Source organism: Chlamydomonas reinhardtii, chromosome 16 (assembly GCF_000002595.2).
Source record: "Chlamydomonas reinhardtii strain CC-503 cw92 mt+ chromosome 16, whole genome shotgun sequence".
NCBI lineage: Eukaryota > Viridiplantae > Chlorophyta > Chlorophyceae > Chlamydomonadales > Chlamydomonadaceae > Chlamydomonas > Chlamydomonas reinhardtii.
This window is the reverse complement of record NC_057019.1, coordinates 5,229,840-5,250,994: the sequence shown is the minus strand read 5'-3', so window position 1 is coordinate 5,250,994 and position 21,155 is coordinate 5,229,840. Positions and strand designations below refer to the sequence as shown.

Sequence of the window (21,155 nt, the reverse complement as noted above, 5' to 3'; positions counted from 1 at the left end):
GGATAAGCACTGCCCATGGCTGGATGGGGACTCACATAGCAGGGGGGGGGGGGCAGCGCATGCAGCGCGTTCCTCTGTCCCTGGACAGCACGTGAAAATGTCACCATGCACGCGTGTGCACTACACGCTACAACCCCTCACCCAGGAGTGTGCCGGCCACGCTGGCGCAGTCGTCCTGCCACGTCATAGGGCTCAGCCGTGCGCCGCACAGCGCGCGGTTGTAGCGCAGGCCCAGGCACTGCAGTGCGCCGGCCCCGGTGCCGCTCGTGAAGTTCGTCCCGTTGACACCCACTGCCAGCGTAATGTTGGGGAGAAACCTGCAAGGTGATGAAAGGGCAAGAGAAACCATGATAACCTCATGGCGTGCGTGCACATGACGTCGCGCCTAAAAAAAGGACACGCGGCCCATAGTCCGGCCATACCACGGCATCACGCAAGCACTCACGCGCTACGTGCTGGTGTTTCCACACTACGGGGCCCATTGCAGCTTAAGCTTACCGTGTCCAGGACGCGGGAATGGAGCCTGTCAGCGCGTTGGAGGAGAGCTGCAAGCTGACCAACCCCGGCCCGCCGCCGGAGGCGCCGCCTGGGTATGCGGGCCAGTTAGAGCCCCAGATGGACGGCAGTGGGCCGCTGAATCGGTTGTGCTGCAGGTAGAGTCCGGTGAGGGACGGCATGGGCCACCAGCCTGTGTGAGCCAGGGGTGCGAGCGCAATTGAGCATGCTTGCGGCAGGGCATGCGGTAGGGCACGCGCGAGTCAGGGGTCGAGTATGTGCTTGGAATGCCGGGCAGGCCGGGTGTGGTAGGTCCATGGGCAACGGTGTGACCCAGCAGTCAGGAGCAAGGGTAGCGCCGGGGGTAGATGAGGCGGTAGAACCGCACTGGTTCGAGGAAGTACGCACACTGAACCCGCCCGCACCTGGGTTGGATATGCAGCTTCATAGCTCCCGGTATCACACAGTTTCGTAAATACAACATGGAAAATTACTCCTGACGCTTGTGCCAGTTTGCGAAGCTCTAGTTGACCGAAACACGCGAAGCATGTTCTCGCAACAGTCCAGTTTTGAACCCAAACTCATACATGGTGTAGTCTTTACTGTATGTAATTATATCCGCGTGTGTCAGTTTGCGCTTGGGTTGACGGAAATGCGCGAAGCATGCTTGCGCGACAGCCCAGTCTTTGTATACTTGTAACTCGTATCAGATGCCACGTATCATGTTTGTGAAATGATTTGTTCAACGATAACATTAGGGTTTGTAATACAGGAGGAGCGTGGCGCAAATGACGAGACGTAGCCTGGCCGCCGTGTTGGATGGGCCGTGCCCCCATCAGTCCATCACACGGCTCGAACCACGGCTCCTCCCAGCCTCCGGACTCAAAGGAGTTAGTGGGGCGCATGGACTTCATGCCATGTAACATGCTCAGGCTCATGCCCAGTTGAAAGCCTCAGGGACCTGACCCTGTGACCTAGTATGGCCCCTCTCTCACACCGGCATCATGCCCGTCTGGGGTAGAGCAGCTAGCAGGCCCTGGAAATACAGTCCACCCAGTCCTGACAGAAACGCGGCGCGAGAGGCACGAGTTCATTCGGCCCACATGCATCGTACCTTCCGGCAGCGGCCCCTCCAGGTTGTTGTAGGACAGGTCCACCACCTTCAGCGTCAGCCGGCTGCAGTTGGCGCAGGTGTTGGAGATGACCAGACCACCCGGCTCGGCTGCAAGGACAGCAGCGAGCACGGCACCGGCAAGTCGCGGCATCAGACCGCATCAAACGGTGCAGCAGCGCAATGTAGGAGCCAGCAGGGAGCCAGCGAATAGTGAGAGCTGAGCTGCAACAAAGCGCGCTTACGCACTGGCGCTGCAAACGGTGGGCGCTTTGCTGATGAGTAGGAGCGCAACAACGTGCGACCCGATAAGCATACCTACCTGGCAGTGCGCCCGAGAAGTTGTTACTCCGGAGCAGGAGCTGTCGCAAGTTGGTCCAAGACCCCAGCGCTGCAGGGGGCATGCAGAGCGTGTTCAGTCGTCATGAATCGTGTGGATAGCCGTTTTCCAACACATCGGAACGTGTGCACCTTTTCATGCCTTAACCCTCACCGCATGGCAGTGTGCCCGAGATGTTGTTGTAAGAAAGATCCAGCTTCTGCAGTGCCGGCAATGCGGCGGGCGCCGCCAGATCTGAGCCATTAACCGTTATGGCGGTTAGCGCATTCATTCCCAGCTCCAGGGCCGTCAGTTGCGGCAGCGGGAAGGAGGCCGCCGTCAGGGCGCCGGCGATGTTGTTGCCTGTAGGTAGGAGCGCGAGCGTAACGGGCCCGCACCAGACACACCTCCGCATTCAGTGCGCCTCACAGTCCAGCGCAGTGGAGGCCTCCCGACCCATAGTCCAGGAGGCAAATCACCAAACTCCAGGCAGTGCGTCACGGGTAAATAGGGCTCTCAGATTCAGGGTGAGAACGGAGATACGGAAGACGCACCGATGAGCTGCAGCTGCCGCAGGTTGGTACAGTAGTCCAGCCGTGGCAGCGGGGCGCCGGCGCCGCCCCCACCCAGGCCGCAGAAGTTGCACTTGAGTGACTCTAGTGACGTCATGGAGCCGCCCGCACCGCCCGTGTAGCACCAGGCGTCGGGCAATGTCGTCTGTGGCGGTTTGTGGGCAGGCACAGAATGCGTGCGGGAGTATGTGCACACGGTACTCAGCAGGCGTGACGGGCTCAGGAGGTACGTGTATGGCGAGATTAAGGCAGGTCGTTGGCGCAACTGGCGGTGGCGCTATAAGCAAGAGCAAGGAGCAGCCGGCTCGGCCTTACACCAAAGCAGTATGTACCGTAGATCTGCTACCCGCCGCGCACAGGTGCACTTACGTTCCACCCGTTGTCCGACAAGTCCAAAACCTTGAGTGCACGCAGCCGGCTGCCCAGCGCCGCCGGCAGTGGCGTGCCGCCGCCGCCCAGGGCGTTAGATGCCAGCCGCAGCGAGGTCAGACTGATGAGCGCCGTCCAGTTGCTTGGTACGGTGCCGGTCATCAGGTTATCGGTCAGGTCAATGTCCGCCAGGCCGGCAGCCGTGGGGGAGGCTGGGTCCCAGTCTGGTAGGGTGCCGGCAATCTTGTTGTGGGCCAAGTTCAGGAACTGTGGGGAGGCGAGTGGTAAGGTAGAAAGGGGGCACAGGCCGCGAGTCGGCAGCCGGCATGGATGGGGGCGGGGGTGGTGCCAAGAAAGGGCGGTCAAGACGGCAGCAGGGCGATGCGGCAAGTAAGCAGAGGGCTGGAAGAAGCTGGGGGAGTGGCTATGGCAGTGCTGTTATGGTGGTGATGCATGGAAGCAAGGCGGTAGTTACACCCCGCGCTTACCTTGAGGCCCGCGATGGCGGTGAGGTAGGGGCCCGGCGAGGACCAGGTAAAGCCGCGGCGAGGCAGGCTCAGGCCGTCGACGCGCGACCCGTTGTTCCCGCAGTACACGCCATCCCACAGGCACGTGTCCAGGCTGGTTCGCCACGTGGCAAACACGTTGCCGGGGGGTGCGATTTGGCCGGTCTGCAGTGACACCAGCGCCTGTGTAGAGGGCAGGCATTCATACATGCGTGTGTGCGCGCGGGTGTGCGGGTGAGTCGTTAGCGACTGCTCGCGGGGTCGGGGAGGAGCATGGCGTAATCGCTTGGCGGCAGGTGGCGACACAACAGGTGGAGGGGCCCCCCAGTAGAAGTCCGGCATGGAGGGCGAGTAAGACGAGCTGTAAGGAGGTGTGCGGAGGTGATCAGGCAACCTACGGCTAGAAGTGCATTACCAACATCGGCAGTCACACCACGGCGATGGACAGGGGCCCACAGAACCTCCCCCATTCCTTACTGTTTGGTGACCCCATCCACACACACGCACACATGCAACTGAGTTCGACGGGCCGTCGCCAAGAAACCAACACAGGCATAGGTAGGTCTTCACAGGTGCATGAGGCGGTGCCGGGCATGTCGCCCGCTACCCATCTCACACGCATGTACCCGCCCTTGTTTGCCGCTGATCCGTACCTACCTGGTTCACGGCGGCATCCGCAGGCGGGGGAATGGAGGCGTAGATGTCCGCGGGCGCTTGGGAGTAGGCAGGCGCTTGACAGAAGGGGAAGTTTCGGCACAGGCTGGGCCCCAAGGGCTTCGTTGTGTTGGCGCAGTCATATCCTGTACGAGAAGTGGGGATCCAGGGTATGTAGGATGGGAATAGTTCAGAGCGAGGCAGGCGGGCAGCACGGTGGATGGGGAACGCCAGCCAACGCACAGACACCATACATGCATGGCATCGATCATGCCATCTACCGCCTCAAGGACTCACCAATGCTTGTTGCAGCAGTACGCGGGCACACCATGCCCTCTGGAACAGGCCTGTCACGCGTACACAAGCATCATTGTCACATCAACTAACCGTGACACGCACCGGTCTCGTGATAACTGCACCGCAGGCAGTGGGCATTTAGCCTCGGCTGGTGCATGCATGTGGTGGTCTGCAGGGAGCCTCCAAGCATGCACGTATGTACGCGCTAGGCGAATCTCACGCACGCACCCGCACAGGTTGGTGTTGCCGGTGAGATCCAAGCAGCCAAAGGCATTCGGGCCCCAAGGCGAGAAAGACGCCCACTCGGCCGGGATGGGGCCGCTGAGCTGATTGCCTGGAAGAGGCAACCATGGCATGTGCATCATTGATGGCGATGGTATCGTGCAGTAGTATGTATCCAAGAATATTTCATTCCCCTGGATGGCGTAACCTAGAATGTACGTGCTCACCGCTTAGGTGCAGGACCTTCAGGTGAAAGGCTAGAGTTGAAGTGCCCACAGCGGGGCTGGCCACGAGCTGCATGTCACCCCAGGACGCCGGCAGCGCACCCCTGCACGCCCGCATCACGGCATAATACACACGTGCACCAGCAAGCCTCACATAATGTAACAGGGTAACCCGCCGTGTCCTTTCCTCTTGGTGCTCTGGTGCTGGTCCACCCGTGTGCGATCGATGCTTCCCGTACTCACGTAAGGGCATTGGCCTGCAGGTAAAGCGCAGACAAGTTTGTGGCAGTAGACCAGGCGGCGGGAAGCGTTCCTGCAGAAGCGGGTGCGTATGGTGGGAGGGTAAGTAAAACTGCATTCATTCGGCGCAAGTGGAGAGGTTCTGGTCGCTGCCAAATCACATGAGTGGGGCACGTTCCAAGACGTAGAATCATTGATTGGATGTTTCTTATCCCAAACAAAACACGCACCAGAAAGCTGATTATACGACAGGTCAAGGATGAAAACTCCAGGGTTCAGGCTGGGCCACAAAGGCCCGCTGAAATTGTTGGTGGACAGGCGCACGTCTTGCATGTTGTTAAGAGCTGCAAGTAGTGCAGCGCGTAGTTCCATGTTATTTACAGCACTGACACTAGTGCATGGCAGGGTGAGGGGCGTGGATTTGCGTGGGGGTGCGCGTGGCTCTTGCTCCGAATATGCGGTCACACTAATGATGTACCGATCGACCAGCAGCTTCCCCTTGCAAGGGTGCATGTGGGTACGTATGGATCAGGGGGTGCACACCCCTGGTGTGGATAGATGATGGCATGCGATGGTGTTGGGAGCTCAGCAATGGCGGGTGCGTGCGTACGTCTATCCAGTGCGTGCAGCACCACACGGGCACCGCCGCCCACAGCGGCTAGCTAGATAGCAGGCAGTGCTCGTGCGTGTGCTCGCGGCGTGTGTATGTGCGGTGCGTGCACTCCAACTCACGCGGCAAGGGTCCAGTCAGCATGTTGCCGCTGAGGCACAGCCGCTGGATGTTGGCTCCGAAGTCTGTGCGTGGCAGAAGACGGCAATGATGTATGTGTTTATTTGTGCGTTGTTGTATTCATGGACGGACTGGCTTATCTGAGGTAGGTAGGCTGCGCCGAAGCCTGTACGTACGTGTGTTTGGTATGTGCCTGCCGCCGGCTGTCAACGCACATCGCCATCATGCATAACGTGCGCGCAAGCAAGCAAGAGCCCCGCGTTTGCACATTAGCCCCCTTGCTAGGACCGGTACAGGTGCTGCTGCAGCGCCAGCATTACCATCCATACGCAGCAACTTACTTGGGGCGGGGCCAGTGAGCTGGTTATGGGAGAAGTCTGCATGGCGCATACGCGCAGGCGCACATTAGCAGACACCAGCAGACGTGCGCACGCATTCATGCCCAATGCAGCGGGCTTCCGTTCGCACAGCGGGATCAGTCAGACCGCAAATAATCGACCATGGAGTTACAAGCAATGTCCGGTAGTGTAAGGTAGCCGCCCCCAAGCAGCCGCGCGCGCGGTACCCACCCAGCTCCTGGTTCAAAGTAAGGTTGTAGGCCGGAATGCCGCCCGCAAAGTTGTTGTAAGGCAGTTGGAGTGACCTGCAACGCCACCAACACCTTCACATGTTCATTTACCAACAGGTCATCAGCCATCCCGCCGCCCGCGGCGGCACGCATGACACGCACGCACACCGTCACGGGCAAACCCGCCCCCACCACTGCCGCCCGCTGCCCGCAGCAGCCCCTTGTCAGTAGTAAAATTGCATATGCGTTTGTGAGGGTGGGCCACTCCTCTATAGTAATGTGGGCTGCATATGATAGCCCATTCGTCTTGCGTGTGCGTGTACGGGTAGGTCTTACTTGCTTCTCGCGAGCAGTGCTAGGCGGCGGCGGGGCGCGCATGGCTACTCACGGCAAGGCGAAGCCGGCGTCGATTGCCGGCAGATTGCCGGTGAGGTTGCAGTGGCCGCACGCCACACGCAACAAGGTGCCGTTGCCCAGCTTGTTAGTGCCAGAGAACCACACCGCAGGTAGCGAGCCCTGCGCGTGACCCGGCAGATAGGCAGATAGGTAGGGCCGGCGGTGCGGGGCGGCAAGTAGGCGGGCAGGCAGGACGCACGTGTGAAGCGCAGTTAATCATGATTACACGGTATGTAGGTGGGGCACCGGTTGGTTGCTGCCATCTGAGCAGATGCGGCGGGCGCAAGTGTCATTTACCGGCAAGCGGCAGCGAGCGATGATGACAGCAGCTATCTAGCCCCAAACACCAACCGCAATCAATGTTGGCAGATTGAATGCGCGCTAGCAGGCGGGTGAGCGTGGTCTCGTGCGTCTTACCGCGAAGCTGTTGTGGCTGAGGTGCAGGATCCGGAGGTTGGGCAGCGCCGTCAGTCCGGCAGGCAGCGTGCCGCCCAGTTGGTTGCCGGCTAGTGACAGGTAGGTTAGAGCGGTGAAGGAGGCCAGGTTGGCGGCAGGGATGGTGCCTGCGTGCAAGCACGTGCGGAGGGAAGCGCGCACCAAGGTGAGGCGGTATGGTGCGAGGCAGTTAAACATCGCGCTCTATGCCGCAGTAGTAGTGATGTGGGCGTGCAGCAGGAGGCTCGCAGCGTACACTCAATCAACACGCTCTCGGCATTCATCTTCTCGATAAGGCTGCGATGCTGCATTGCTTGTTCCCTCGTGGCCGCAGAAGCCAGGGGCACACACCTACCGGTGTAGTTGTTGCGCGACAGGTCAAGCCGGCTAAGTGCGCGCAACGACGTGAGCGGGCCGCCGGCGGGCACAGGGCCCGTCAGGTTGAGTCCGGCCAGTTCCAGAACCGCCACTTGTAAGTTCTGTGCGGCACATTGTGGAAACCGGCAGCGGCACCGGTGGGAGCACAAGCGCGTTTGGACGGGAACGAAACCAGGAGCAGCAAGTTCAGATGCACAATGACGTGCGCGCACGTAGATGATGCCTGTGTGCCGTACCCCTATCCCACTTGCCCAATGCACGCAACCCTATCCCGTGTCCCACCCTGTATTCCCGCCCCCCGTCCCAACCCATTACGTACAGCCTGCTGTCTGAACCATGCGCAGTCACCACAGCCATGATCCACGTACCGTGTCGCACTGCACCCCGCGCCACAGGCAAGGATTGCCGCCTGCTCCCCAGCTCGATAGCGCCGCCGCGTTGGCCGATGAGCCGTTGCGAAACACCTGCATGTGTACGGTATACGGTATGCGGAATGGATAACGCAAGTCAGTCGCAACCTCACGCACCACCTGTGAGGACCCGCCGCCCACGCGCGCCCCTCATCACACGTGCATGCACAAAGCAGCAGTCCACTTGCTCTGGGCAATCACTCATCGCACCGCCTACCTGCAGAGCCACAGCCGCCGCCTGCACGGCTGGCAGGTCTTGGGGCATGTCAATGCCAACCAGGGCGGCGGTGGCGTTGACGGGCGTGCAGTCGGTGCCGGGAACCGGGAAGCCCAAGACCTGACCGGCGACGGTGCAGGACATACCTATGGGTGTGGGCATCATCACAGGACTTATCAGCCGAAGATTACGCACTTTATTGAGCACTATCTACTAAAGCCCACCTGTTGAAAACTCAGTCACTGTCGCACAGGTCAATGACCTCCGCCGCCGCCCCCGCCGCCGCCCCCGCCCCCGCCGCCGCCCCCGCCCCCGCCGCCGCCCCCGCCCCCGCCGCCGCCCCCCGCCCCCGCCGCCGCCCCCGCCGCCGCCGCTGCCGCCACCGCCCCCGCCGCCGCCCCCTTCTCTGAGGTGGTAGCATCCTACAGCGCCTTTGCTGCTGTCACCGCTGCTGCTACTGCCTCCATGGCCACAAAGCGCCTTGGCACAGCCACCACCCTCTGTCAAGGGTCAATCATAGTAACGCTACGGCAGCCTGCCAAGAAGCAGCGAACGCGCACTGTTCCATATGAAACGGCAGTGGCTCGCAACCATCAGGCCCGTGCGTCATGCTCCAGCATGCAGCCCCTTGCACACACACGCACGTGCACGCACGCACCCAGCTTGGTGCCGCTGTAGTCTAGGCACAGCGACGTGGCGCCGCCGCTGGGCAGCGCGCCGCACAGCAACGGATTGCCCCACAGTGTGAGCGCCTCCAGGTGCGGCACAGACACCGTGTCGATGGAGGTGGCGGGGATCGTGTTCATCATGTTGTTCCTGCACGGGCATTTGAGGCCCAGTAGTAGGCGTTCATTGCGCGCGCGTGCACGACGTTTCCGTGCAGCAGGGTGACCGCGCGCACGCAGACGCACGTGTCATTTCATGCACGCCACATCTGAAGTACTAAGGCAAGTAACACCCACTTGTGCACATACAGTCGCCGCAGGCGGGCCGCTAGGGCCTTTGTCGAAGAAAAGTAGACGGAGGGAAAAGCTCCATCCACTCGCGGCCCATTGTTGTCGAACGAGAGCACCTCCAGTGATGGGTGGTCCGCCAGGCCTGTACAGCGCAGACACGTGCCGCGCGGGTGGGGCGCGGCGCCTGGACGAGGATGCGGCCTAAGGACCCCGGTTAACCCCATCCAGGAGAAGACCAGGCCGCGGACATGTAACCGGCCGGACATGTAACAGTTCCTGTCTCAGGCCTTGTCATTATTTGGCCGCTGGTCATGTGGGCTGCGCGTCAGGACAAATAAAGTAACGTCACTGCACTCACCTATCCACAGGTCGGAGATGCGGCCGCAGGAGGCATTGTGCGGTGCCACGCCGTCCCAGTTGCGGCCCATTGCATTGGTTAGGTTGAGCACCTGGGGCCATCACGCAACACCATGATACCTTCACACGGGTGTGACGCCGGTCTGGGAGAGGGGTCAAACGGTATGTGCTGTAACATGCACAACCGTGGTTGTACAAATGTGCCCTCCCGGTGACATAGACGTGGCGCACGTGGGAACGTGCGCCCATTCACGTATATAGCTGTGATGTTGCGTGGCGTCTGGGGCTGCGTACCGCTCAGCTTGACACGGCCCGACACAGTCGTGAGGTTGAGGTCCAATTTAGCAGCCGCTGTCTAGCCAGTATTATGTACATACCACGCAAACCTAGAATTCCTTCTTTTCGATCTAATCGGTAAAATCACGGTTAACATGCTCGACAACCTCGTATATGTCGCCCGCATTTAAGACTGTATCGTTGCCGTCGTCTGCGTTTTATCTCAAAAGACCAACGTTATGCTCTTGGGCTTCAAAATTCGCTTCTGGTGAAAGAATGCCTCGCGAACAGCGACCCTCGCAAAGTGCGACGGGAGCCAAGTTTCAGCATCCTTGTATGTCATATAAAATACTCTGAGTGGGGGAGGCTAAATCTGCGCGTGCGCAGAGAAACACGTGTGGACACCGTTTGTTGTCCCCTCCCCTTCATGTACGGTATCCGGATTGTGTTTGGAGTAAAACTCCAGCCATGCATGCATGGTACGCCCATTGGCTAATACGCCAGGTGCAGGTTTGGGCAGGGGTAGGTGCAGGTTTGGGCGGGGGCAGGTTTGGGCAGGTGCAGGTTTGGGCGGGGCAGGTGCGGGTTTGGGCAGCAGGTGCAGCAGGTGCAGCAGGTGCAGGTTTGGGCAGGGGCCGGTGCAGGTTTGGGCGGGGCAAGGTGTACAGAACCTGACAACCTGTACTCCCTGGCCAAAAGAACAGCATGGGACCAAATCAGGCCTAGATATATGGATGTCCGTGTGGCCGGCAATCGGCATCTGGTTACTGGGGTCAGCCACCACGCACCTTAAGGTTGGTCAGTTGGGACACCGTGGGCCAGTCCAATGGGTCCACCCGCCCAAAGCACGTGTTGGCAAGGGCCAGACGTGTCAGGCCCACGAGCGCCGAGAAGGCATGGCTGGCGCTGCGAGTTGAGAGACAGGTCGACATCAGGCATGGTGAGCTGGGGGGCTTGACACTTGCTATACCCATACATTCGACCTGTTCAGACGCACCTGGTGGTGATGAGGCCCTCATAGATGGGCGTATTGGAGAGATCCAGATCCACCAGGTTTGTCAAAGTGGCATAGCTGTGCAGGTTTGCCAGCGACGCCGAGGCGGCGGCGGGACTGAACAGGCCGTGCATCTCCAGCCGCGTCAAGGCCGTCAGACTGCGGCACGTGATGTCAGGTAGATGGGAAAAGCACGTCAGGAGGAGCCCACACGCGCAGTGGCAACAAAGCTGGCTAGCAGGACGGCGCACGGGCCCGGCGCATGGGCGGCGCACGGGCGGGCGTCACAGCTGGCCTGTAGTAGCTGCATGCGGGGTCAGAAGCACGTGGGCATGGTGCGCACAAGTCCACACACCTTGCTATGGCCGGCCAGTCGCACGTGTAGGTGGAGTTGAGCGGCGGCACCGCCCACACCAAGCTCTGCAGACCCGTCAGGGCGGTGAGCGAGGCAGGCGGGCAGCCAGCCGGGCCGGCCGCCGCCGGCCCCTGCCGCACCAGCCCTATCACGTTACCGCTCCCGTCGCATGTGACGTGGGACCAGACGGGGGGCCCGCACGGCTGCGTGTTGTTCCAGTCTGCAAACACGCACGGGATTGTTACATACGGGTGGGCGGGGTTGGGCGGCTCGCTTTGGTCAGGCGGCAAGTAAGGACGCGATGAGGTGTCCGGAGTTTTAAACCCATATCTTCATACAGGTTGATCACACAGCGGCGCGGGCACAGCGGGGCCAGTGGGCGGCTACGAAAGTGCACACCGTTGCCCACATACCCGTGTACGGCACCGCCATGGCCGCCTGCACGTCCAGCAATGCCGCCAGCTGTGCCCATGGCCCTGTAGGCACCGGCGGCGGCGCGGGAGGCGGCAACGGTGCCGGAGGCGGCGACGACGGTGCGGGGAGCGACGGTGCGGGGGGCGACGGTGCGGGGGGCGGCGGGGTTTGTGGGTGCGTTGGCGCAGGTGACGGCGGCGCCGACACCGGTAGTAGTGGCGGCAGGCCAGGTGGCGGCGAAGACGCTACTGCTGGTGTTCCCGGTGGCGCGGATGGTGGGCTGGGCGGCGGCATGCTACCAGCGGCGGGGTAGGGGCTGCTGGGAGCACTGCTGGGCGGCTGTGATGGGGGATACGCTGGAGGGAAACGGCATGGGCCAAGTTGCAAAATACGGTAAGACGAAGCGCCATTGTAAGGATGCTATGTAGATTGATGGGGTGCGTGGGCACGTGTCAGTGCGTGAAGGTCCAAGTGAAAAGCGAACTCATCAGCTTCAGCAGTCAGCAGACAGGAACGAAATAACGCAAGCAAGCCTGCGTGCTGAGTTTACCTGGTGGGGCCTGTGCCAGAGTGGGCGTCGCCCACAGCAGCAGCAGCGGCGGGACCAGCAAGAGAAGTAGCCGTACAAGTGCTGGCGTTGCAGCCAAGCGGCGCACCGCTGATGCCTGACGCTGCCGCCAGCGCGGCCGCCGGCGGCAGGGGTCCCGTGCTAGCTGATGCCACGACACCGCTGCTGCCGTGACCACTGCTGCCGACCTTCGTTGACCGTGCATGTCCTTGCCTGTGACTCGCCCGCTCAGGCAGAGAGCTGGACCACTGATTGCCCCACCTCCGATCATTGGTCCACGACCGGCCAGTACGCGCGAGGAGAAGAAGCTCCGCCTAAGACATGCCTTAGTCGTGACTGCTGCTTGAGCAGCTGCGATGGGCTCCGGCTTAGTGCCCACTCGTCACAAGCTCGAATGCAACCTCAATGTATGTTTATTGCGAGAGACATCCAAGCTCACTGTCAATACGCAGCGGTCACAGAAACGCCGGAGAAGTGAAACTGCACCGGCGTCGCTGACCTATTATTGATATATATGCTGAGAGTAATTTGATAAAATTGCATTAAGCGAAGTACTTTTTGTGCCCACGGTTTCGGATGACGGGGCCCGGCTTCCCAGCACGAGCGTTGCGCTGGTTTCGCTTAAAAATCCTTATGCACATCGCTTGCGTGTGTCAGATATAATTCTAAGTTGATGTAAGGATCGTATTTCTCGGCAGCAGGGTCGCTGGGTGAGGGCCTGTGCTCTGAGCAGGGATACTTCTGTGACTGGTAGATGTCGTTGTTTCTTATAATCGATGCTGATTGAATGGAAAGGCGTCGAATTTTGAGACTTCCATCGCGTCGAACAGTCGCGGTCATGTGGATTCCTGTGTTGGACAATAATATTTCAACAGGTGGGTTAGCCCATCACCGATCAGACCGTCCTTAAACATCCCGCGCCAACGTGGGAATGCCGAGTCCCGTCGGGCCTGCTGCTTGGCTGTCGTATATATGGTACTGCTGCCCGTCACTGTGGAGGGCCCATGCCCGTGTGCGCCTTTGCCCTCCTGATGGACAAGATATGGGAAAAGTCGGCTGATGAGCCACGTATCGAGTCTGAGGCCGCAAGCGTCTGCCTCATCTCCCGGACATAGCCGGGGTCGGTTCGTACAGCAGGCACGGCCCGCCGTACTGTGTCCAGCCACGTCCCGCTTCCAAGCACAAGCACAGCAAGCAATAAACCGCACAGCAGGAATCCTCTAGCAACAACACTCCTCAGTCCTCACTGCTGCGTGCGGCCTATGCGGCCTGATGGAAAAGGGTACCGTACAACTCAGCAACGCTTGCGCGTGTGCTCGCTCCCTGGCATTGCTGTGACCTCCGTGACCTAGTCCGTGCCTCCTTTCAGTGCCCTCCACGGGTGCGACATGCCCCCATGGTGTATTAGGGCCATCCGTGGCTCTCGCGCTCGCTAACGCGGCGTCCCCACACGCGAACAATGTGTTGAGCTTGCGCATAGCACAGGCGACCGCTCAGGACGCTGTAATTTCTGCACCTGCCCCGCCCAAACCTGCACCTGCCCACACCTGCACCTGCCCCGCCCAAACCTGCACATGCCCCAAGGTTCGGTCTTTGGACGGAACGGCGTGTATGGGCACGCCCCCAAGTGAACCCCGTTTGGTAATTCCCGGGTTCCCGGGTTGGCACACCTCATCTCAAGCCAACCCCCAAATCAACGTTCTGATGCAAAGAAAATGCTGGGACAGATGCGCCCCATCGTTGTCGTGCGCAGTGCGGTCTTACTTCCCCTCGTCATGCCCCGCAGTCCCCTGCTACTGCTTCTGCTGCTGCTACTGCTACCGCACCGCCAGCACCACCAGCCTATCTCCGGGCTGCAGCGTCACCACCGCGCCGGGCCCCTCATGCGGCAGCCCTAGGCTCAGCCGCCGCTGCTCCGCCCCCACACCCTCCCGCCTGCTGCCTGCCTGCGCCGTGCCGCCGACACTGCTACTGCCATTACCACTGCCAACGCTGCGGCTGCTACTGCCACTGCCGCCGCCACTGCCGCGAGTCGCCAGCTGTTCGCCACGCAGGATGCCCAGGTATGTGGACCCGCGCTCGCGCACCTTGTCACAGACCTGTAGATAGGTCAATAATCGGGCCGCAATTGGGAGCATCCTGTGAAGGAACTGGAAAGGCGTTGCAACTGGCATGGGAGACAGAGCGCTCGACGTTCCTGTGGAATACACAGTATGCCGGGATTCCGTGACCCGCAGTAGGCCAAAGCAAAGCATGCAGGGATCAGGGATCACCGCGCACTTGGACCAGCCACGCACACGCACGGACATAATGCTATTGCAATCTGCTGCACCCCCACCTGCCGCTCCCCCACCTGTTGCAAACCCGCCTGCCGCTCCCCCACCTGTTGCAGGCTGAGCGGGCTGCCCACTGGCAGCCCCAGCTGTGCGGGTGCCCGCAGGAACAGGTCATTGCCGGCGGCCGAGGCTAGCTCCCGGTACACACCCTCGAGCCGGGGGTCACCCGCCACCTTGAGATGGAGTGGGAAGGAGAGGGGCGCACAAGGACAGCTTCGGCAAGCGGGCACAGCAACGGCGGGGCTCAAGGGAGGCAAAGGAGAGACGCGCAGCGCACCCCTGAACTACCTGTATCCATGCATGCGCTTTCTGCGCCCACCCACACACCCACCCAGCCAGCCAGCCAGCCAGCCAGCCAGCCAGCCAGCCAGCCAGCCAGCCAGCCAGCCAGCCAGCCAGCCTGCCTGCCTGCCTGCCTGCCTGCCTGCCTGCCTGCCTGCCTGCCTGCCTGCCTGCCTGCCTGCCTGCCTGCCTGCCTGCCTGCCTGCCTGCCGACCTGCCTGCCTGCCTGCCTGCCTGCCTGCCTGCCTGCCTGCCTGCCTGCCTGCCTGCCTGCCTGCCTGCCTGCCTGCCTGCCTGCCTGCCTGCCTGCCTGCCTGCCTGCCTGCCTGCCTGCCTGCCTGCCTGCCTGCCTGCCTGCCTGCCTGCCTGCCTGCCTGCCTGCCTCACCTCGGTCAGAACGTCGGTGAGCAGGTGTTCGGGATGCACCGCCTCCACGTGCAGGCCCCGCTCCCACAGCCCCGTGCCGCCGCCGCCTCCTCCGCTGCTGCCACCGCCGCCGCCCCCTCCAGTGAATAGACTGAAGATGTCAGTGCCACCGCCAGCATCGCTGTGTGCGGAGGACGTGGCGCCAGAGAGCAGGGAGGGCCGGCCGCTGCCATCTCCCGCCAGCGTCTGAACGACATAGCGGGTGCCGGGGTCTCGTATGTGGCACACGAGTGTCAGAGGCTTAGGCGGCGGCGGTGGCGGAGGTGGCAGCGGCGGCGGCGGCGCAGCCGGGGACTCCGAGGGGCTGCTGGACACAGGCGCTGCGGCTGTCAGGGCTGTGCCGCCCTGGTTGCCGATGTCTACGTCGCCGGTACCGCAAGGTGCTGACGCGCCAGCAGCTGGCGCCTCGTCAGCAGCGGGAGCCGCCGGCTGCTTCGCCTGCTGCGGCGGCTGCGGCGGGGGCTGTGGCAGCACGTAAGGCAGGGGGCTGTCTGCCAGCAGGGTCTTGAGCTGCAGCAGCGTCACCAGCGCCTGCGCGTCGGCGGCGTGCGCGTCCGCCTCCTCCAGGCCTGCATGGTGCATTGAGTGGGGCGCGCGTGCTGACAGTCCCTCGCTCGAGATGCAGACACCATGCATTATGGCCACGGCACCCAACCCTTTGAACTGATGGTTTCCGCTCGAGCGCAGCGAGTTGTCGGAAACCAAGGTTTCCTGCGCTCGGAGTGTGCACAGTTGTGGGCCCCGAAGGGGCGTGGCGTGTGTGTGTTTGTTGTTTGGGGCCCATGCGCGGCATGGGCGGTGGGCCTAGTTAAGTAGCGGAGCGCTGTGTCGCGCTCGCTACTTTGCGAGTTTCGTTCTGTCAGTACTGACGCCGTCGTCCCTGGCTACGCTCTATCTTTGCGTGGCTACACGGCGGTTCGGGCTCGCCCTCCCAACCCCGCACGAAGACCGCAGTTCTCTGCTTGCAGGTACCCTCTCCGGCGGCGGAGCCGCCCTCACAAATTGTAACACGACGCAATGCATGGAAACCATCCCCGCCTTCAATCGCAAGCAGCTGTCGTGGGCCCATTGAGCCCATGCCCCCATCTCATATGTGAGCGGACGCACGTACCCGCAATAATGATGGCGTCCGCGTTGGCCGCGTCAGCTTCTGCCAGCGCCGCCGCCGAGCGCGGGCTGGCAGCCATGGACTTGACTCGCAGCCGCGACCCCGCCACGGCCGAGCAGCGCCGCTCCCACTGCGCCGCGTCCGCTCGGTCACCGCCCAGCAGCAGCACCTGCGTGGGAGGGCCGATGCCGTACGTGGAGTGCACGCGCGGCGGTCCTTGGGAAACATACAGTAAGTGTTTATTTACATTTGGATGGTGCCGCTTCTGGAGAGTGTCAAATGGTACCCACACACCCAAATTATCAAATGTGCCATCCGGCACACGCACCCCAGCTAGCTACCTGCGAGCCTTGAGGACACACAGTGCCCAGCGCATCCACCAGTGTTGTCAGCTGCTCGCCGCTGAACGCCAGCACCACCACGCGCACCGGCGGCACGGCCTCGCGCGCGGCGGCCCGCTCCGCAGCCGTGAGCGGGCGCGGCTTGGGCGCGCCCTGTGCGATGCGTGTGTCGCATGGAGTGCGGCTGGATGGCATCCTCACATGTGTGTGCTGTGCGCATGTATGCCAGTCGTGGTAAGCTCAACTGCGTGCCGCCGTAAGTGCACTGCTGCCTGCAAACTCCAACGAAAAGACACGCATTGACACAGCCCTGCCGCACTTCCTGGGCATCCACTCCTGCTGCCGTGTGCACCTGCACCGTCACCCCCCACGGCTCCACCCCGCACCACCCGCACCTTGAGCGGCAGTCCCAGACGCTCCCGCTCCTCCACCTGCCTCCGCGCCTCGCCCAGCGCCGCCGCATCCGGCAGCAGGTCTCGCCGCGACGTAGCCAAGAAGATCAGGTCATCCTCGGGGTCAATCAGCGTCACCTCGGGTGGGTTGAGCGACGTGTCGGGGGCGGCGGCGGGGCCGGCGACGCCGCTGGAGGCAGGACTCAGGAGGCCGCACAGCAGCGCGCGCGGGAAGAGCTGCCGTGCCTCGCCGTACGTGAGGCCCGCCAAGCCAGGCACATGCTGTGATAAGAAAGCACAATGGGGGGAAGGGTTTGACTCATTGCACGTGCTGTGCGTGTGTGTTGGTTTAAGCACGGGCACAGTTACTTGGTGGTTGCCCATGAACACGCCTGGGGACTACAGATCCCTGCAACTCCATATGAGCTGCCTGCCTGCCTCTATTATTGGAAGCCCGGCTCCAGACTCACATGCACGTAGAACTTGGCGGTCTTGGGCGCCTTGCCGCCGGCCGAGTGGCGCAGCAGCGCGGACGCCACCTCGCCGTAGCCTGGGTCCATGGCGCAACGGGCCAACACGTGTGTGTTGGCGCTGTAGGTGATCTGTGTGTGGGGTAGCATGGGTAAAGTCTCGGCATCCCCTAAAGGTGGAATCCAGTGAGGACTGCGGGCACGGCTGGGTCCAGACCAGGTGGCCGGCACTGGCGCGAGGTACACACACACATACGCAGGTAAGTGACTCCGGCGCTTTCGTTTCGTTGTTAATCACATACGCAGTGCCCTGCACCCACATATACAGTGTCCCCGGCTGTGCCCGGCTTGCGGCCCTGTGCGGCCCGCGCCGCCAGCACCAGGTCCAGCGTTTCGGTCCTGTGTGGAGCACAGTCACAGACACCCAACACACAATCAGGACTCCAAAAGCACACGGCCAGTGTGCATGTCAAAGGCAAGGTCAAAGGGTACAGTAGGACCATTGTGCCATCGTCAGTCCACGTGTGGTACGGTGCAGCCATTGCGGAAGCAACTCAGGAGGACACCGTGGGAGGACACCGTAGTCTGTCCCGCCGCCCAGCCCCCTCACCGCTGCGCCAGCACCAGCTGCGGCTTGGTGCTGTCCAGCCCTCCCTCCGCGGCGGCATCGGCGCGCAGGATGGCCAGCGAGGATAGCGTCAGCGCCTGGCGGGGCACGCACGAGGTTCCGGCTCGCAAGGGTTGCAAATCGGAACTAAGCAACACCAGGCAACAGGCCCCCAAGGCTGCATCCAATGCGTGCGTGTGGCATCCCGGCTGTCACCAGTGCTACACCTTCAAAGCTATGCACTATGCAGGCAGCACGCACCGCCCGCACCTGCAGGGCCTCGGGCGAAAGGGCCTCATGGCCATCCACGTAGCGCTCCTTGTCAGGGTGCGACGCCGACCGACCGCCGGCACTGCCTCCGCCACCTGCGCCACTGCCACCACCTGCGCCTCCGCCTCCCGAGCCTGCCTCCGGCGCCAGCACTACCACGGTGGACGCGCGCCCCGCCGCCACCTTCACGAGGTCGGCCACCTGCGGTAAACGGGCGCGAGCAGACCCAGCTGGCGCAGGACTCTTGCACAAGTAGTTCCACTCAGGAACCTGCTCTCAAATGTGAGGAAACCTGCGTGCGCTTGCTGATTCGGCATCTTGAATGAATGCTGTAAGACGATAAAAGCTACCGGATGTCCGGAGGGCAGTTTCATAGGCTTACAAATGCCCCACGCGCGATAACGCAGGTAGGCCCAGCGCTCGCCGCCCCGCGCACCTTGAACGGCTTGCCCTGCCGCGTCACCACCTGCCCCGCCAGCGCCGGCCCCAGCGCCTCCAGTATCTCGGCATCCAGGTCCCACCTGCATGCAAACATGCATGGGAGTGTGCAGGTGCAGGTCAGGTGTGTCGGGCGAGATGATGACAGCAGGTGAGGGCCCGTGGCGCCATCCGCATTCCCACGATGGCCTTACACACCATCAGCACCTGCGCCTGCGCCTGCGCCTGCGCCTGCGCCTGCAGCCCACGCGCGCATGCATCTGCGCCAGCGCCTGCGCCTGCACCCACCGGGGCGTGTCGCACAGCACCACCAGCTGGCCGGGGAACGCGCCGCGTTGGCGCCGGGACAGGGTAATCTGTGGAGCGCGTGTGAAGGCTCAGGTGAAGTAGCCGACGTGCATGCACCTAAGGCGGGTGGCAGTCGTCTTGCATAACGTTCCTCACATGAGTAGAGTGCTATGCTGCCCTGAAAGGAAGCAAAATTGTAACCCTTCCTGCACACAAGCACACACACACACACACACACACACACACACACACACACACACACACACACACACACACACACACACACACACACACACACACACACACACACACACACACACACACACACCTGCCGCAGAAGCTCCACCAGTTTGCCATTGTGTCCCAGGATGACTGTGTGGTTGCTCTCGGGCACAGGGTGGTTGCCGCTGCAGCGAATGAACGAGGTGGCAGGTGCACATCAATGCAAGGCTCGCCCACGCGGCTTGCCCCAGCCAAGTGGAATTTACAGTGAACTGTGACCCCGTTTCTCGCCACGTGCCCCTCCAAGGCTTACAAGCGCGCCGCCGACACCGTCCGCTTTATGTCCTCGCCAACCACTCCAATGACTGCAATCGGTAACGGGGAGCGCAGGACAACTCGTGAGGCACTGTTGACTGCACGGAGGTCAATCTCACCCAAGGCAGCGCAGAGTATCAATCCAATCTCCTTGCGTGTTTCCACAGTGGTGGAGGACTGGACCAGCCAGCGCCTTCTATAGAACACCAGAATCCACCTGCCTCCTAGCGCCCTAGCAACTCACCCGCGGCGAAGAACAGGGGCCCCAGAAGGCACACCATGTACAACACCAGGGCGGTCTGCGGGTCCTCCTCAGCCACCACATTGGTGCCTGTGCGTGTACACGGGTGCGTACAGCGTGTGCAATTGGCGGTGTTGGTTAGTTGCGGGCCTGCGCGGTAACGAGCCGGATGCAGGCTGCGAAGCAAGGCGGGGCCGTGTCACCCGCAAGGCGTTGCGGCCGCAAAGGACATCAAGGACCCAACAGCTTCGTCCCTCGTCGTAGCGGCTTCGGCCCTCGCTCGCCACCGGTCGCCGCACCTGGCACGCCGCAGACTCTGTATGACAACAACGCGACAACAGCATGTGAGGCACACGCTTTAGCTGCTTGAGCGAAATGAACGCTCATCTTTAGCACGCTTACAAGCAGTGTCATAAAGACGGGAACAGCCCAGCCCTGCCGACGTCAGCAGTTTCCTCACATATGGTAGCACCGCAGTAGCGCGTCGCGGAAATGCTCCCCGCTCACGACGGCCAGAATGGACGCCGCGGTGAGGAGCACCGGCAGTACCACCACCAGCAGCGTCAGCAGCTTGCCCCAGATGGGCAGCGTCAGCGTCTGCGAGGCGGCGGCGGAGATTGGAGTAGCATGTGTGGGAAGTGCCGTCGTCAACCTTGGCGTGACCCAGGCACACTACCGCGTAAGGTACCCACCAATCCACCCACGCCTGATTCACGGGGGATCCTATAGCGCGGGGTGGGTGCAGATAGGGATGCTGTATGCCGCTCTCTCAGATGCTCGTGAACGCAAGCATGCCGACACGCACATGCAGCCATGCACACGAATGCAACGATGGCATACCCCGCCTTACGCACGCACCTGCAACAACTTATAGTTTACGTACGCCAGCTTGTATTGCAGCGACCGCCGCTGGTGCGCTGCGCTCACTGCAACAGCTGCCGCAGGAGTCGGTGTGGTGGCTGTAGCTGTAGCTGCTGCAGCCGCCACTGAGCTGGCTCCCGTGCGCGGGCGCGAAGCGAACGGCCTGCTGGCGCCGTGCGCCTGATGTGTGAATTGGCCGGCAGCAGCCCAGCCTTTTGCCGTGGTGGGGCAAGTAGCTGTACCGGGCGCCGCCCAGGCTTCAAGCGATGCGGCCCGCATCCTGCCAGCCGCTGCAGCCACTGCAAGGATCAAAGCAGCAGCGGCGCCGCCCGATAGAGCAAGCCGCGCCCAGGGTGCCCGTGGCGGGCTGAACGGCGGGCCGGAAGAAGAAGCGGCTGCGTTGGCATCCTGGGCTGACATGCCTGGCTCTGAGCTTGTCATGGGTAGTATAATGTCATTTGTAGATTTTATAGTGCTGGCCTTTTGCCGCACGCT

General features: G+C 62.0%; 2 protein-coding genes across 4 annotated transcripts in view; both read right to left on the bottom strand.

Annotated features, from left to right (window-relative positions):
* The window catches only part of CHLRE_16g682550v5 (uncharacterized protein), a 46,332-nt gene extending 33,429 nt beyond the window's left edge, over positions 1-12,903 (bottom strand). Inside the window, exons 1-30 of one of the 3 annotated variants that reach the window (XM_043071466.1) lie at positions 12,046-12,903; positions 11,495-11,851; positions 11,082-11,301; positions 10,730-10,885; positions 10,521-10,638; positions 9,458-9,548; positions 9,106-9,241; positions 8,802-8,959; positions 8,144-8,289; positions 7,885-7,980; positions 7,494-7,617; positions 7,121-7,266; positions 6,696-6,823; positions 6,309-6,382; positions 6,081-6,116; positions 5,742-5,804; positions 5,240-5,353; positions 5,013-5,082; positions 4,773-4,873; positions 4,552-4,657; positions 4,324-4,373; positions 4,030-4,172; positions 3,355-3,555; positions 2,867-3,133; positions 2,480-2,642; positions 2,100-2,288; positions 1,929-1,997; positions 1,610-1,717; positions 499-688; positions 142-317 (exon numbers count right to left, since the gene is read on the bottom strand). In XM_043071466.1, coding sequence (XP_042915983.1) covers positions 142-317; positions 499-688; positions 1,610-1,717; positions 1,929-1,997; positions 2,100-2,288; positions 2,480-2,642; positions 2,867-3,133; positions 3,355-3,555; positions 4,030-4,172; positions 4,324-4,373; positions 4,552-4,657; positions 4,773-4,873; positions 5,013-5,082; positions 5,240-5,353; positions 5,742-5,804; positions 6,081-6,116; positions 6,309-6,382; positions 6,696-6,823; positions 7,121-7,266; positions 7,494-7,617; positions 7,885-7,980; positions 8,144-8,289; positions 8,802-8,959; positions 9,106-9,241; positions 9,458-9,548; positions 10,521-10,638; positions 10,730-10,885; positions 11,082-11,301; positions 11,495-11,851; positions 12,046-12,268 — 4,219 coding nt within the window. In that variant the 5' untranslated portion in view covers positions 12,269-12,903. Of the gene's footprint in view, positions 1-141; positions 318-498; positions 689-920; positions 1,204-1,609; positions 1,718-1,928; positions 1,998-2,099; positions 2,289-2,479; positions 2,643-2,866; positions 3,134-3,354; positions 3,556-4,029; positions 4,173-4,323; positions 4,374-4,551; positions 4,658-4,772; positions 4,874-5,012; positions 5,083-5,239; positions 5,354-5,741; positions 5,805-6,080; positions 6,117-6,308; positions 6,383-6,695; positions 6,824-7,120; positions 7,267-7,493; positions 7,618-7,884; positions 7,981-8,143; positions 8,290-8,801; positions 8,960-9,105; positions 9,242-9,457; positions 9,549-9,750; positions 10,074-10,520; positions 10,639-10,729; positions 10,886-11,081; positions 11,302-11,494; positions 11,852-12,045 lie in introns of those variants that run through there. The other 2 variants (XM_043071467.1, XM_043071468.1) reach the window with 2 other exon arrangements.
* A 198-nt stretch (positions 12,904-13,101) lies between these two features.
* On the bottom strand, positions 13,102-21,093 carry CHLRE_16g682600v5 (uncharacterized protein). The gene is made up of 18 exons (XM_043071470.1): positions 20,658-21,093; positions 20,260-20,396; positions 20,099-20,115; positions 19,803-19,889; positions 19,557-19,608; positions 19,350-19,428; positions 19,022-19,089; positions 18,732-18,816; positions 18,296-18,496; positions 18,029-18,123; positions 17,739-17,817; positions 17,419-17,550; positions 16,952-17,230; positions 16,557-16,709; positions 16,219-16,384; positions 15,069-15,676; positions 14,447-14,572; positions 13,102-14,162 (listed from the first exon to the last, which is right to left on the bottom strand). Exons 1-18 carry the CDS (start codon positions 20,937-20,939, stop codon positions 13,881-13,883), a joined length of 2,928 nt encoding a protein of 975 aa, XP_042915982.1. The 5' UTR covers positions 20,940-21,093; the 3' UTR covers positions 13,102-13,880.
* Between the last annotated feature and the right edge of the window lie 62 nt (positions 21,094-21,155).

What these genes read in the sequence shown, in the direction of transcription:
- CHLRE_16g682600v5 (XM_043071470.1), bottom strand. Translation starts at nt 20,939, where the DNA reads ATGCGGGCCGCATCGCTTGAAGCCTGGGCGGCGCCCGGTACAGCTACT. An exon ending in ACGGTGTCGGCGGCGCGCTT is followed by an intron (nt 19,429 to 19,556) that starts GTAAGCCTTGGA and finishes CATTCGCTGCAG; the next exon opens with CGGCAACCACCCTGTGCCCG. An exon ending in GCCCGCTCAGCCTGCAACAG is followed by an intron (nt 14,163 to 14,446) that starts GTGGGGGAGCGG and finishes ACCTATCTACAG; the next exon opens with GTCTGTGACAAGGTGCGCGA.